A 13,546-nucleotide genomic window follows, 5' to 3' on the forward strand; every position below is an offset into this window, starting at 1 on the left:
ACACAACAGACTGTGTAGCTTATTGTTCTCCCAGAGGTCATCCAGCCACCCCAGAACCATCCATGTTTAGCATGTGTGTTGCGAGCCTTTCTTCGAGTTACATGTCCTCCATTTTTCAACAGCTCCGCCTCTGTGTTGTCTGTCTCTACTTAATTATTATGGTCGCCATGACCGGATCTATGCCCAGTCTGTGAGCTCCTGGGAAGGTGCGTATGTGTGTGTGCTACTGGCAAGAGACCCCAGGAGACCAATAGGCCTTCACCTTTTACCCCCCATCTCTGTAGCAGTCAGTGTATCTCAGTCTTTAGTCAGTGAAGGCGATGTTGGTCTTCACTATCCAGAAACCAATTGGCATACAGTGTATGATAAAGATACACACACATCAGGAAGTCCTGCTTTGTCTTTAGCTTCAGTATAAATATTGTGTTTCCATGTTTAGTTGAATGTATGTTTATGTGTTTGCTTGATGATTGTTTGAGTAACCCCCCCCCCCCCCCTTCCCACACATGATCACCTGTTGGTTCTGTTTGTTGCTTCATTTGATATCGCTCCACAAACTTTAGGGTCTGATTACCAAGCTATGCCAGCAGCATATGATATCAGGCTTTTCATTCGATTGTAGTTATGCGTAATAAAACAAGACAACGCTTCCCAGCATGATTGTGGGATCCATAAAACCCCACATTAAGTGATTAATTAGATAGATAAGAATTACAATAATTATCTACAATGCTTAGATTCCCAATAAGCGCAAAAAGGATATAGCAATGATTAACTAATGAGGCTGCCTTAAATAATTTGCACTCTCAGAAATGATTTTCAGTTACAAATTGTAAAATATTGTTATACATTTACTCAACATTTCTGTCATGATAGCTCTTAGAAGACTAGCTCATAGATGCTAATAAACCAATCTCAATATCATCGTCAAACTTACTTTTATTCTAGTATTGCAGTAGGCCAACAGAAGATTCATCCTTTCTGTTTTTTAGGTATCAATCGGTTGCTGGGCAACGGCACATACGAGGCCGCCTTCCCTCCCCACGAGGTGAGAGACCCACAGGTGTTGACGAGCTGATGTCGTCCATGGGGGACCCTTTCCCACGGAGGTTCTCACTGATGTTTCTCTGTGGCGGTCTACCCTTTCAGGGCGGGTACAAGAGCAGGCACCCCATAAAGACCCATGGGGCCCAGAACCACAGACACCTCCTGTATGAGAGGTGGGCTCGCTGGGGCATCTGGTACAAGTACCAGCCCCTGGACCTCATCAGGTACGGCTCTGACCCTCTCCTCACTCATGAAGGGTCGCTTTCTGTTGACAGAGGCTGGACATTTTTATTAAAATACAAAATCAATCTATAAATGTATAGTGAGCATAGAGTGTATCCAGATTGCAATGTGGATGCACATTTATTTTAGTTTCTACCAAATAAAATGCTTAATGTGTAGCCTGTAACTCGCCTGCAATTAAAGATTACCATTTATGGGGAAATTATTGCTTTTTGAACCACATATAAACATTTATTCATTGTTTTATAATATTTTACTTTCGCTGCCCAATAGCATACAGTCTGTCTTTAAGATCATTGCCAGGTTTAATAGCTTTTAACTCAAAGTTATGGCAATGATGTGTGATGATGCCATGATTCTGTGACATCACTTCCTGCCAGGCGGTACTTTGGGGAGAAGATCGGTCTGTACTTCGCCTGGCTGGGCTGGTACACGGGCATGCTGATCCCTGCTGCTCTGGTGGGCCTGTTTGTGTTCCTCTATGGCCTGTTCACCATGGACTCCAGCCAAGTCAGGTACAGTACTGCTTCTTCTTTTACATGTTTCATTTTATTTGTAATTTATTTTAGATATGTATATATACAAAATATATATATATTTATGACTTTTTTTAAATGATTTCCATGTCTCAATTATTCTCTTCAGTTTAATTAAATCACCTAATATTTAATATATCTTATTCAATGTGATTTTGATCAGTGCATTGTTGTATCGTCAGCAAAGAGATCTGCGATGCCAACACCACCATCATGTGTCCCATGTGTGAGGAGTGCGAACCCTGGACACTCAGCGACAGTTGTGTGTACGCAAAGGTCAGTGTTGTTCTGATACCCGACCCCAACCGCAACACAGCCAATTAAATCACAGTGTATTGTCTCAATGTCCTTCATTAATCCATGCATCAATTCCAAAGTCATTGGTTAAAGCTGCCCAGACTAATTATCCTAGAGGAGGAAACAACCACTTACATGTGTATGTGGTTGTTTCCTCGGTGACACTGCTCTATGTGACATGGTTCTGAGAGCTCTCTGTCTGTCTGTTGTTTCCTAGGTGACCCATCTGTTTGACAATGGGGGCACTGTGTTTTTTGCCATCTTCATGGCTATATGGGGTAGGTTGCGGCTGTCTCTCCTTTTGTTTTTTTCACTCTGTTCAGTGTTCCTTATCGCAATGTTATACTTTAAAGAGAGGCTTTTTTAATCTGTTTGTCAGGCTCCAAATCATCAAACTTTAACTCCATTTCCTATTTATAGCAACTCTAAGCCGCTCTCTGCTCATCACTCCCATACTTTGATTCCTCTTCACTTAGAAATCTCCATAATGTACAAATCACAGTGATACGTTCCTCAGTTCCAGTGGTACAACCCGCTAGGTAGATGTCTGTAGGACGCCGGGACCAGACCAAAGATCCACATTTCCTCCTTTGTTAACTGCTGGTTCCATCCAGTGAGGTGCTTCCCCCCCCCCCCGCCTGACAATTTTTTTTTTTTTCTGTGCCCTTGAGCAGGACAACTAAATCCCTCCCTGCTGCAGGTGACCAGGTTGTCACTTTGCAATGTGAACCAAATCACCTATGAGCACATACATTTGTCTGTGTTACATTATAATGGACTCCTTTAAATGCAGTCCACGGTCCTGGTGTAATTACCCGTCACTCCCCCAGCTAGGACCTCCCCGCCCCCAATCTAGCTCCAACACATGGGTGCTGCAGAAGTCTCCCAGCGTTCATACCTCCTGTGAGTTATGAGGTGTTAAAGGCACAACCAGTTCATGATAAAGGGCAGAGTTGACCTCTCCTGCTCCGGGGTTGGACAGTACGAGCCCAAACGACGCCCTGTCCACCTCCGCTGGGGTAATACCACGGGACGTCCAGCATCGAGGGCTGTCCTTGGGCCGAGGAGTGCGGTGGGCCAAATGTCTGCAGCAGGCGATGTACTCTGTAACGGGAACATGAGACGGGGATGCTGAGCGTTGTTCAGCTCAGGGGACTTAACAAAACATCTTAAAGATCCTTTAAACCTCGTGTTGGTCTCTCTCTGGCTCTCCATATCCATCTCTCTGTTTCTCTTTTTTTGTATCGCTGTTCCTCTCACTCTTCATTTCTTATTCTTCCTTTTGCTCGGCCTTTGTCTCCGTCCTTATCTCGCTCTCCCTCCCTGTTTCTAAGTCTCTCGCTCTTTCTCATTATTTATCCATCTCTCCCTCTCTGTCTCATACTTCCTTTCTCTCCTCTCACATTTCAGTCTGTCTTACTCCCTGTTTTCCACAGAAAGCGGGTCAGGCTATATTTAACCACGCCGTCTTCCAAGTGTTACTTGGTCCACATTTGTCGGCGCCGACGTTTTTCTAACCATTTCGAAGACAGCTTTGAAATGTTTTACTTTGAGTTACTTTGAAAAGTAACTCAGCAGTCAAACATAATAAGAAAGAAGTAAAGTTATTTCTACCTCTCAGAGAGTTGTCAGATGGGGCTTGCCAGCCTCTTTCGTCACTCCCTCCCAGGTCTCATCAAACTGTAGAAATACAGAATTTGTGGGGGAGTAGAAAATAATGCATGGGCACCCAAAGGATCCTCCCTATTTCTGTATTGCACTGGTCAAAGGGGAACCAAAGGAGCAATGCACTCATAAAAACCACGGCTGAGCAGTGTGAGTGTCCTCAGACTTCAACACAGAGCATAGAATACTTCATTCAGTATGAAGCAGATCCATAAACACAAACCCTATCAGCCCTTTATGACCCGCGGGCCCCAACAAGACCCATAACCAGTTGCTCTGAATTAATCGTTAGCTTGGACACTTTGAGTGGACGTTAAGAATGATATTGCTGTGGGGTGAAGCAGCACTGATGTGTTCATAGGATTGAACTGATTAATAATATCATATTCATCCACCCCCCCAATCACAGCTACAGTCTTCCTAGAGTTCTGGAAGAGGAGGAGGGCGGAGCTCACATACGACTGGGATCTGATTGACTGGGAGGAGGAGGAGGTAAGTGGGCGCTGCTTTTCACCCTGATGGCGACGAGGTCCCTGTGAGCCCATGTCCAGTAAAGCAAGGCTGTTTGTCCGTCAGCCCGAGAGCGATATGTGCCACTCAATTGCCGCCGATGGCATGTCTGCTGTGCACCAGGATGAGCTGAGGCCACAGTTTGAGGCAAAGTACTCCAGGGTGGAGAGAGTGAACCCCATCTCTGGCAAACCCGAGCCCTTCCAGCCCCTCACGGACAAACTCAGCCGGCTCATGGTGTCTGTATCTGGGATCTTCTTCATGGTGAGCCCCCAGCACGGTCGTGACTCGTGATCCTCACCACAGTGTCCCTCAGTGGCGAACACCCAGAGTGGTTCAACACCGCCCCCTGGTGGACGTCTGTATTACTGCGATTATGATTAAGCTGATGCAGATAGTAAAGATGCTTTATTGAATGCTATTTTTGTTTAGCTGTTGCCCCTATCTGCTATTGATAATATTTAATAGGTTTCCAAGAATTTAAGGCTCACATATGGAACCATTGCATTTGTGATATGAAAAAAAAGAAGATTTTTCTTTAAAGGTACCAACATCAATATGGGTCCAAAGAATATTCTAGTCCCCATGAGGATTTTAATAAAACATTATTTTTCAACCACTAATATACTTCATTCTTCCCTGGATTCCTTTATTTAAATGACATTGCTCTCCTCCTCCAGATCTCCCTGGTGTTGACGGCGGTGTTTGCCGTGGTGGTGTTCCGGCTCATCGCCATGGAGAAGTTCGCCTCCTTTGACTGGGAGTTTGTGAAGAAGAACTGGCAGTTTGCCACCTCTGGCACTGGGGTCTGCATCAACTTTGTGATCATCATGTCTCTCAACGTGGTGGGTGTTGTCCAGACACCTCCCCCAGCACCGCCCCTGCTCCCCGGTGCTCGTCTGTTATTGAGAGAACTGAATGAAGCCTTGTTTTCAAAGCCTCGATCCTATAAGATTAATGGAGGACGATAAAAGATTAATCTGCTGATGGAAATCGTGACACTTTTATAATGATCAACTTTGTTTTTTTCATAGCTTCATTGGAAATGTATGTTGTCTTTGCCAACTATCGTTGTACTCACACACACACACACGCACGCACGAACACACACACACACACACACACACACACAGACAAACACACACACATACACATCATGTACAACTAAATTACATATAGATACATTCACTCCCACTCTTTCCCCAGTCGCCATTGAAGCGTGTGTTAATGGTGGTGGAGCCCAGCCATGTTGTAATCGTGCCATAAACACACCAGGCTTATCTCAACTCTCTGTTTGTAATCTAATCGGGCCATCTCTTCCTGTCCCCCCCTCCCCATCTTTATCTCCCTCCTCAGGTGTATGAAAAGGTGGCTTACCTGCTCACCAACCTAGGTGAGTGTGGCCCACTGTACCATATGACCGGTTGTCCTATCGCGGCCTCCTAGCTGCTGTGTGCGCTCTTCAATCATTCACCGGCATTCGTCTGGCTCCACAGAACACCCGCGCACAGAGTCCGAGTGGGAAAACAGCTTCGCCCTCAAGATGTTCCTGTTCCAGTTCGTCAACCTGAACAGCTCGACGTTCTACATCGCCTTCTTCCTCGGGAGGTGTGTGTGGTGTGTCCCCCCCCCCGCTTTCCCCCTCCAGACCCCGCCGTTGTCTGCACGCAAAACATCCACTGGAGCCTTCTGATCTGGGGGAAAAAGTGGAAAATATAGAATAATAATATAAAAGTTTTATTTCAACAAAGACGTCTACGCGTTAGGTTCAGATTTGATTGTTTTTTTATAAATTCTCAAAGCGTATATAATCCTGAAAGTATTCGTCACTGATACATTAAAAAAGGTGGAATGGCACAATAAATAGGTTTTATCTCAACAAAGACCACTGGAGTGTCCTCATCACCCTGAGGAAGGGACCAGCGTCTCTCTGATACTCACTGGAACCCCTTCCTCCTCTGTATATGTCCCTCTGTGAGAGATGAGCCCGTCAGTTGTCTGTTTGTCCGTCCCCTCATCCAGGTTTGCAGGCCGGCCCGGGAAATACAACAAGCTGTTCAACAGGTGGAGGCTGGAAGAGGTGAGTGCTGCTGGCAACACACTTAAACCACACTTAAACGCTTAAACACTTAAACTGAGGAGAGTGGCTACATTAGCTCAGCCATTCACCAATGATACAATGAGAACAAGGAGTATTAGAGTAATTAACTCATTCAAAATGTCTTTCATGGTTATTAAATGTTAAATTGAGTATTTATATTAATAAATATGTGTGAAATATAAGTCTGTTTTTTATAAATAATAGGATTTCAATAATAGCAATAAAAAATACCCTGGATTTGAGTGTCCATGCTTGATTGTCATTCTGCATGTGTTCATGCTAATCATGACAAAATGATTCATCCTGTCTTAATCCCCACAGTGTCATCCAAGCGGCTGTCTGATTGATCTATGCCTCCAGATGGGCGTCATCATGTTCTTCAAACAGATCTGGAACAACTTCATGGAGCTGGGTTATCCGTGAGTCAGAGGAACGGACACAAACCCCCCCCCTGCTGCTGAGCCATGTCTCGTCACCTCAGTGACCAGCACTTTAAGATGTGCAAAGAACGCTTCAGCTCCTGTTATAAGGGAGATGCTACAGCATGGGGGGGGGGTATGGAGGCAGGGATGGTGGTGGCGGTAGATGTGTGGTTGAGGTGGTGGTGTGATGGTGGTATTATGGGTAGTGAGGGGTCGATGGTGAAGGCGGTGGTGATGTGGTGGTGGTGGTGGTGGTTAAGGTGGTAGTTTTTGTGACACTGGTGATGGTTGGGGTGGTGGAGGAGGAGGTAGTGGTGGTGATGGAGGTGGTGTTGGTGGCTTACTGGAGGTGTTGTTGGTAGAAGTGGTGATTGAGGGGGAGGTGGTGGTGATGGACGTCTGGAGGTGGGCCTGTGGAGGTGGTGGAGGTGGTGGTGATGGAGGTGGTGGTGGTGATGGAGGTGGTGGTGGTGATGGAGGTGGTGGTAGTGATGGAGGTGGTGGTGATGGACGTCTGGTGGTGGGCCTGTGGAGGTGATGGAGGTGGTGGTGGTGGTGATGGAGGTGGTGGGGATGGAGATAGTGATGGAGGTGGTGGTGGTGGTGATGGAGGTGGTGGGGATGGAGATAGTGATGGTGGTGGTGATGGAGGTGGTGGGGATGGAGATAGTGATGGAGGTGGTGGTGATGGACGTCTGGTGGTGGGCCTGGGAGGTGGTGGAGGTGGTGGGGATGGAGATAGGGATGGAGGTGGTGGTAGTGATGGAGGTGATGGTGGTGATGGAGGTGGTGGTGGTGGAGGTCCTGGTGGTGGGCATGTGGAGTTGGTGGTGATGAAGGAGGTGGTGGAAGGGATGGAGATGGTGATGGAGGTGGTGGTGATGGTGGTGGTGATGGTGGTGGTGGTAGTGATGGAGGTGGTGGTGGTGATGGAGGTCGTGGTGGTGGGCATGTCGAGGTGGTGCTGATTGAGGTGGCGGTGGGCATGTGGAGGTATCTGCAGTGCTCAGTGCTGCATTGTCATAATAAAGCCTTATGTTGGCTCTCTTCTCCCTGTTGTTGCGTGCAGTCTGCTGCAGAACTGGTGGTCACGCAGGAAGATGAAGCAGGGAGGAGGGGGGGGCCCGAACGCAGAGACCACGGCAGCGCTCCCGCAGTGGGACAAGGACTGGAACCTGCAGCCCATGAACGCCCACGGACTGGTGGACGAGTATCTGGAGATGGGTAAAGCACTGGTTAACCATAATGCTGGTCATCAAACTGTTTGGGATATTAATACTGTTACTATGATAGGAACATCTCCCATCAGGGATCAATATAGTACATCTTGTCACTCTGTTTCTCTCTCTCCCTCCATCCTCTCTCTCTCTCTCTCTCTCTCTCTCTCTCTCTCTCTCTCTCTCTCCCTCCCTCCCTCCCTCCCTCCCTCCCTCCCTCCAGTGCTTCAGTTCGGCTTCACCACTATCTTCGTGGCAGCGTTCCCGCTGGCCCCTCTGCTGGCACTGCTCAACAACATCATCGAGATCCGTCTGGACGCCTACAAGTTCGTGACCCAGTGGAGGCGTCCCATGCCCGCCCGGGCCACCGACATCGGTTAGCTGTGCTTAACGTTCTCCACGTCCCTCGCCCTGTCTCCTGTTCCACACCGGGCTGCCCTTCTCTTGGGTTAGGGGACGGAGATACACCTGCTCACAGCAGCGCAGCAGACCAGGGCCTCTTAAGAAGGAAGGAATGGAGATGGTGTGCCAGGGCGGTTAAAGATGCCATATCATGCTTTTTTAGGGTTAATAATTGCATTTGGGGGCACTACTATAATAGGGTTACATGCCTGTATGTAAGAAATACCCGTTATTCAAAAACGGTCTGATTGATATAATTTCGCTTTAAGGCCCCCCTCCCGAGAAGCCCAGTCGGTTGTGATTGGTCGAACGCCCGAGAAGTTGTAAACATTGCGGGTAGCCGGGAGGCGCAACTTCTGCACTTCAGCACCGCCCACTGCAAAGTCTGACGTCTCACTGTTACAGATGTAAAGTTTGAGCACAAACAAGCTCTTTCACACACTTTGAGGAGCGTTCTCGGTGGGCGCGACTACTCCCCCTGACTCTGAGTTTAGCAGACGTGTGTTTGTGTACATAAGTCATATAAAAGTCTAGAGCAAAGGGAAAAGTCGAAAAAGCATTGTATAAATGTGATATCCAGACCTGTGATACAGACCCTGACCTGTGGTCTCCGTCTCCAGGTATCTGGCACGGGATCCTGGAGGGCATCGGGGTGCTGGCGGTCATCACCAACGCCTTCGTCATCGCCATCACCTCGGACTACATCCCCCGCTTTGTCTACGCCTTCAAATATGGGCCCTGCGTGGACAAGGGATACCGCAACGAGAAGTACTGTCCCCTGTGCTTCATTAACAGTCGTGTGATGAGCGATGATATGACGCAGCTTGGCATGACTTTGGGCCATGTGGGATTAGCATAGCATAACATGGCTAGCAACATGCAAGAATGTGTTCTTCACAGCATGATGACCGGCAGCAGGCTTTGTAAGGGGTTTCAAATTGTCACAACGTAAGTACGAGCAACATGATAAGCAGAGCATAAAGCTCAGCATTCTGGGATTAGCATTATCGTTAGCCTCGTAGCATAATTGTCTTAGTCATAATTCGGCCGAATTGTGATCTTACCTAACTCTATTCTCCTGACAGTGCTGATTCATTGTGTCTCATGTAAAAAGCGAATGCTTTTTACATTCCATAATCACTATCTGCCTAAGTCATCGATTTGACTGAGGCATTTATTGACGCTAAATACGAGATGAACCTTTGATTATGACTTTAGGCAATAAGGCTAACGATATCAATGATGCTACAAGGCTAACACATGTAGAAGCAGGGAGCATGAGCGTAAGCAGCAGTACCATGATAAGCAGTGTGTCTCTGTCAGCTGACACCTCCGTGTGACCCCCACCCCCACCCCCAGGTGTTTGCGAGGCTACATGAACAGCAGCCTGTCGGTGTTTGACATGGGCGAGGCTCACAACGTCAGCCAGGGGCAGACCCGCTTCTGCCGCTACCGGGACTACCGGGCCCCCCCCTGGAGCCCCGCACCCTACGACTTCACCCTGCAGTTCTGGCACGTGCTGGCGGCCCGCCTGGCCTTCATCATCGTCTTCGAGGTCGGTCAGAGTGCTTTGTGGTTGAACTCTGTGTGTTTATCTGTGTGCACAACGCCATCGCCTGCTGCTTAAGGCCGGTTAAAGTTCCCTCTTTGAGATTTAAGATCCATCCTGTTGCCGGGTAACGGCCCGCCAGTGACTGCACACTTTATGGATTGAATTTAGTCTTTTTACTCTTCCTCTTAATCACAAAGCCGTTGCAGTATACAACGGTAATAACAACATCTTAAACAAATCTCATTATAGACCACAAACCCCAATTTCCCTTCCAGGACGCAGAGAGCATTGTCTAGCTCTCAGGGCCTGATTATCTTTAATCCGACTTGTTGCATAAGCACACAGCAGCTGAATGGTCGTGTTAGCGCTAATGTCTCCGTTGAGCTCTCCATGTGTCCGCGGACGTGCTCTGAGCTGATTCGTGTCCATCCTCAGCACTTGGTGTACGGCATCAAGTCGTTCATCGCGTACCTGATCCCAGACATGCCCAAGGGCCTGTGTGAGCGCATGCGGAGGGAGAAGTACCTGATGCAGGAGCTGATGTACGAGGCCGAGCTCACGCTCCTGCAGAAGGAGAAGAAGAAGAACGGCAAGCGCTACCACCACGAGTGGCCTTAGACCCAGAGACAAGCGCACACACTCACACACATAATGACATACACACAACGCACTCTGATACACACACACAAACATGGACATGCACACATGTAAACTTACATAAGCACACATGCACAAACGCATGCACGCACGCAGACACACACACAAACGCGTATACAAAGACATATGTGCACACACATTAACACGCACACACACAAACACACACTTGCATACATAAAGATATGTGCACACAACCATTCACATGCATGTACACACACACTCCGACACACTGAAGGACGCCGCCCCTAGGCCCACAGGCCCGTCCCACCCTGTCCGCTCAGTGAAGTGTGTTGGCTTCCAGAGTTTGGCTCCATGCAGCTGGCTCTGCACACCAAAGACACCGAGCCGCCATTCCTCCTGAGGAGTCTGGACCCGGCCCCCGGCCCCCAACCCCCGGGCCCCAGGCCCCAAGGCCCCCAACCCCCGGCCCACCCTGGTCACTGTGCCCTCTTCTCCGGCTCTGGTTCATACTTGCTTGTGTTGCTTTGGCACTCAGCCAACCCTCCCCCCCTCCTCCTGGGTAGATTGTCCTGGGCCCTGGGCTGGACAGAGATGGACTCCCTTGGGTATGGAGGTTGTTATGTTTACTATGCAGATGAAGGGCTCCAGGGCGCCCCCCCTCTTCACCTCCGGACCACCCCCCTTATCATGGGGCCACCGCAGCTTCCTGCTTTGCAGCGGCACTGTGCTCACCCCCGGCCCACCAACGCATGGCTGTGTCCGTCCCTGTGGACCCCCCCACGGACCCCCACCTGAGCTACCGTGGCACTTAGTGAACTTGTTTTCAATATTTTCTGTGGGGAAAAAAAGTGATTCTGGTGACGTGTAACGTAATGGACAATGTTATGCAAAGTGACTTGTTAGTTTTGCCCTTGAAGCATGCTGATCAATATTTGCATCAGTCAATTCATATTTACAGCTGGTGGGGGGAGGGGCTACAACATCCATAACCATTGAAGTTGTGAACACTCATACTGTCGAGAGAGACCTTTCCTTCTCACTCATATAACGCGCATGGGAATATCTGTTTCTTTCTGTCGTCTTTTGATAGACCAACACTCCCTCCCCGCCTGTCTTGATGCCTGGTTTGTACTCAGTGTGAGCTGTTTCTTAGACTCAGGCCTACCTGAAGCCTACTTCTTCTTTTGCGCCTGACCTCTCCGGTGCAGGGGGACGGGTGTAACTCAATGTGATGGTTTGATTGTGCCTAAGGTGTCGCACACTGCAACCCTGTGTCAGCAGCGTCACGTGTGCCTGTTTGTGCTTTTTCTCAAGTGCAATAACCCCCCAGTTCCACTCCCTCCCGCCTCATACGGCTGTGGCCAGGAACGGTGTGACATGTAACAACACAAGCCGTTCTCCACACTAGTCCAGTACTAGCAGTGCTCCACTGCTGCCGCTGTGTCTCAGCTGGCGGCCGTAAGAGGCATAGTCTCGTCCCTTTGGGATAAACAACGGGATCTTTAACATTCAAGGCAGCCATTCATGGCTCCTCTGTTTCCGAGCTCAGAATCTGTTCTTCATTTCCTTCACTGCATCCCCCGCCCAGCGAATGTGGTTGGAAGTCAAGGGATCAGACATACCTGTGGTCGGCAAGACCCTCTCTTTGCAGATTGTAAGATAACATTGAGTAATTCACAGCTAATCCCTTTCATGCTATTTTATTTGATGATGGCGAGCGAATGGCAGTGTCCTGCGAGGACAATGGCTTCATTTGGACAGTAATCTGTTTAATACGCACGGGAATGCTCTGAATTATTATTGTTATGTCAGCATGTTGGGCCCAAGGAACACTCAGGAAATGTAAAGCAGGCAGCGTGGGAGATCCACCAAGGCTGATTATCAAAGCCACTATTCTTTGCCGCGATGGAAATTAATATGACAATTATTTTATATAAAAGAGTTCAACTGTTAATGTGCAGACTTGTTAGCACTGCCTTTATCTTTTGTACTCTGATCTTTACATTTGGGGTAAATAAAAAACTTCATTTCAATGGAAATGACCATGAAAAGAAAGTAATTTCATATGTTAAAGTTACAGACATTTTACTTAGTTCCTATGACTTCAAATTTGGTTTCCTTATCATATCATGTCATCACGTCATTTATTTAAATGTGATCATTAGCCCATTATGTCTTGTTGCTCTTCTTTTGGTGTACATATTCATCATGAACACCATGGTTTCCTATGGATTGCTTGAGTGCAGCCATCACGCATTGACCTCTCTCCCACCCTAGCTTCATGGTACCTGGCCATCCTCAGGGGATTAGAACCATGAAATGCATCTGCATGAATAATCCACAGCTTTATTGATAGAAACACACTGACAAATGGTTGTTACTTATTCAAATGATGTATACTACTTCCGATTCAAATCACACTTCAAACATTGTCAACCATATAATAATCATCATGTACGATAAAATCTAACGACACATAGCCTCACAGGCGTAACGACATCCTCCCTGGTCCTCTGAGGCGTGACCGCACCACAAACATTCACTTCCTGGGTTATATTTGCCTGCCCACATTTCAGAAGGAAGGAAATCAAGGACAGGTTGTGAGCCTAGCCCGGCCGTCGACTGTATGTTCCTCGGTTTGTGACTTTTGAAAATCTATGCATGTTGTAATAAATGAATTGCTGCAGTCATCATGAAATATTTCCGATGCCTTTTTAGATTTCAGAGAACAAGTGCAAATGTCCTCCTACCTTCGTCCCACGTTTTGTATGCATGGCTTGCGTCTGATTTGAACTTGTGAAAATGATTCGATCTTTGATCTTCTGTTGATCTTTAGGACCACTTATGTAGAAACTTTTCATTTGTTGTTAATGCTCGGAAGACTCTTTTTAATAGAGATTCCTCAACCCAAGGCTGCTGGCTTTATATTGGAGAGG

The 13,546-nt window shown here is 47.7% G+C and overlaps 1 protein-coding gene across 1 annotated transcript in view; it reads left to right on the plus strand.

The window, feature by feature from the left end:
• The window catches only part of ano3 (anoctamin 3), a gene marked incomplete at both ends in the record, with an annotated part of 36,585 nt that extends 25,975 nt beyond the window's left edge, over positions 1-10,610 (plus strand). Inside the window, 17 exons of the mRNA XM_079743489.1 lie at positions 993-1,048; positions 1,150-1,271; positions 1,671-1,805; positions 2,009-2,102; positions 2,341-2,401; positions 4,198-4,280; positions 4,422-4,562; positions 4,979-5,143; positions 5,655-5,691; positions 5,795-5,906; positions 6,321-6,378; positions 6,721-6,818; positions 7,891-8,045; positions 8,262-8,414; positions 9,061-9,208; positions 9,800-9,995; positions 10,428-10,610. Of these exons, the coding sequence (XP_079599615.1) occupies positions 993-1,048; positions 1,150-1,271; positions 1,671-1,805; positions 2,009-2,102; positions 2,341-2,401; positions 4,198-4,280; positions 4,422-4,562; positions 4,979-5,143; positions 5,655-5,691; positions 5,795-5,906; positions 6,321-6,378; positions 6,721-6,818; positions 7,891-8,045; positions 8,262-8,414; positions 9,061-9,208; positions 9,800-9,995; positions 10,428-10,610 (1,997 nt within the window). The remainder of the gene's footprint in view (positions 1-992; positions 1,049-1,149; positions 1,272-1,670; positions 1,806-2,008; positions 2,103-2,340; positions 2,402-4,197; positions 4,281-4,421; positions 4,563-4,978; positions 5,144-5,654; positions 5,692-5,794; positions 5,907-6,320; positions 6,379-6,720; positions 6,819-7,890; positions 8,046-8,261; positions 8,415-9,060; positions 9,209-9,799; positions 9,996-10,427) is intronic.
• Positions 10,611-13,546: the final 2,936 nt, after the last annotated feature.

The sequence above is a fragment of the Pollachius pollachius genome (assembly GCF_949987615.1).
Source record: "Pollachius pollachius genome assembly, chromosome: 9".
Lineage (NCBI taxonomy): Eukaryota > Metazoa > Chordata > Actinopteri > Gadiformes > Gadidae > Pollachius > Pollachius pollachius.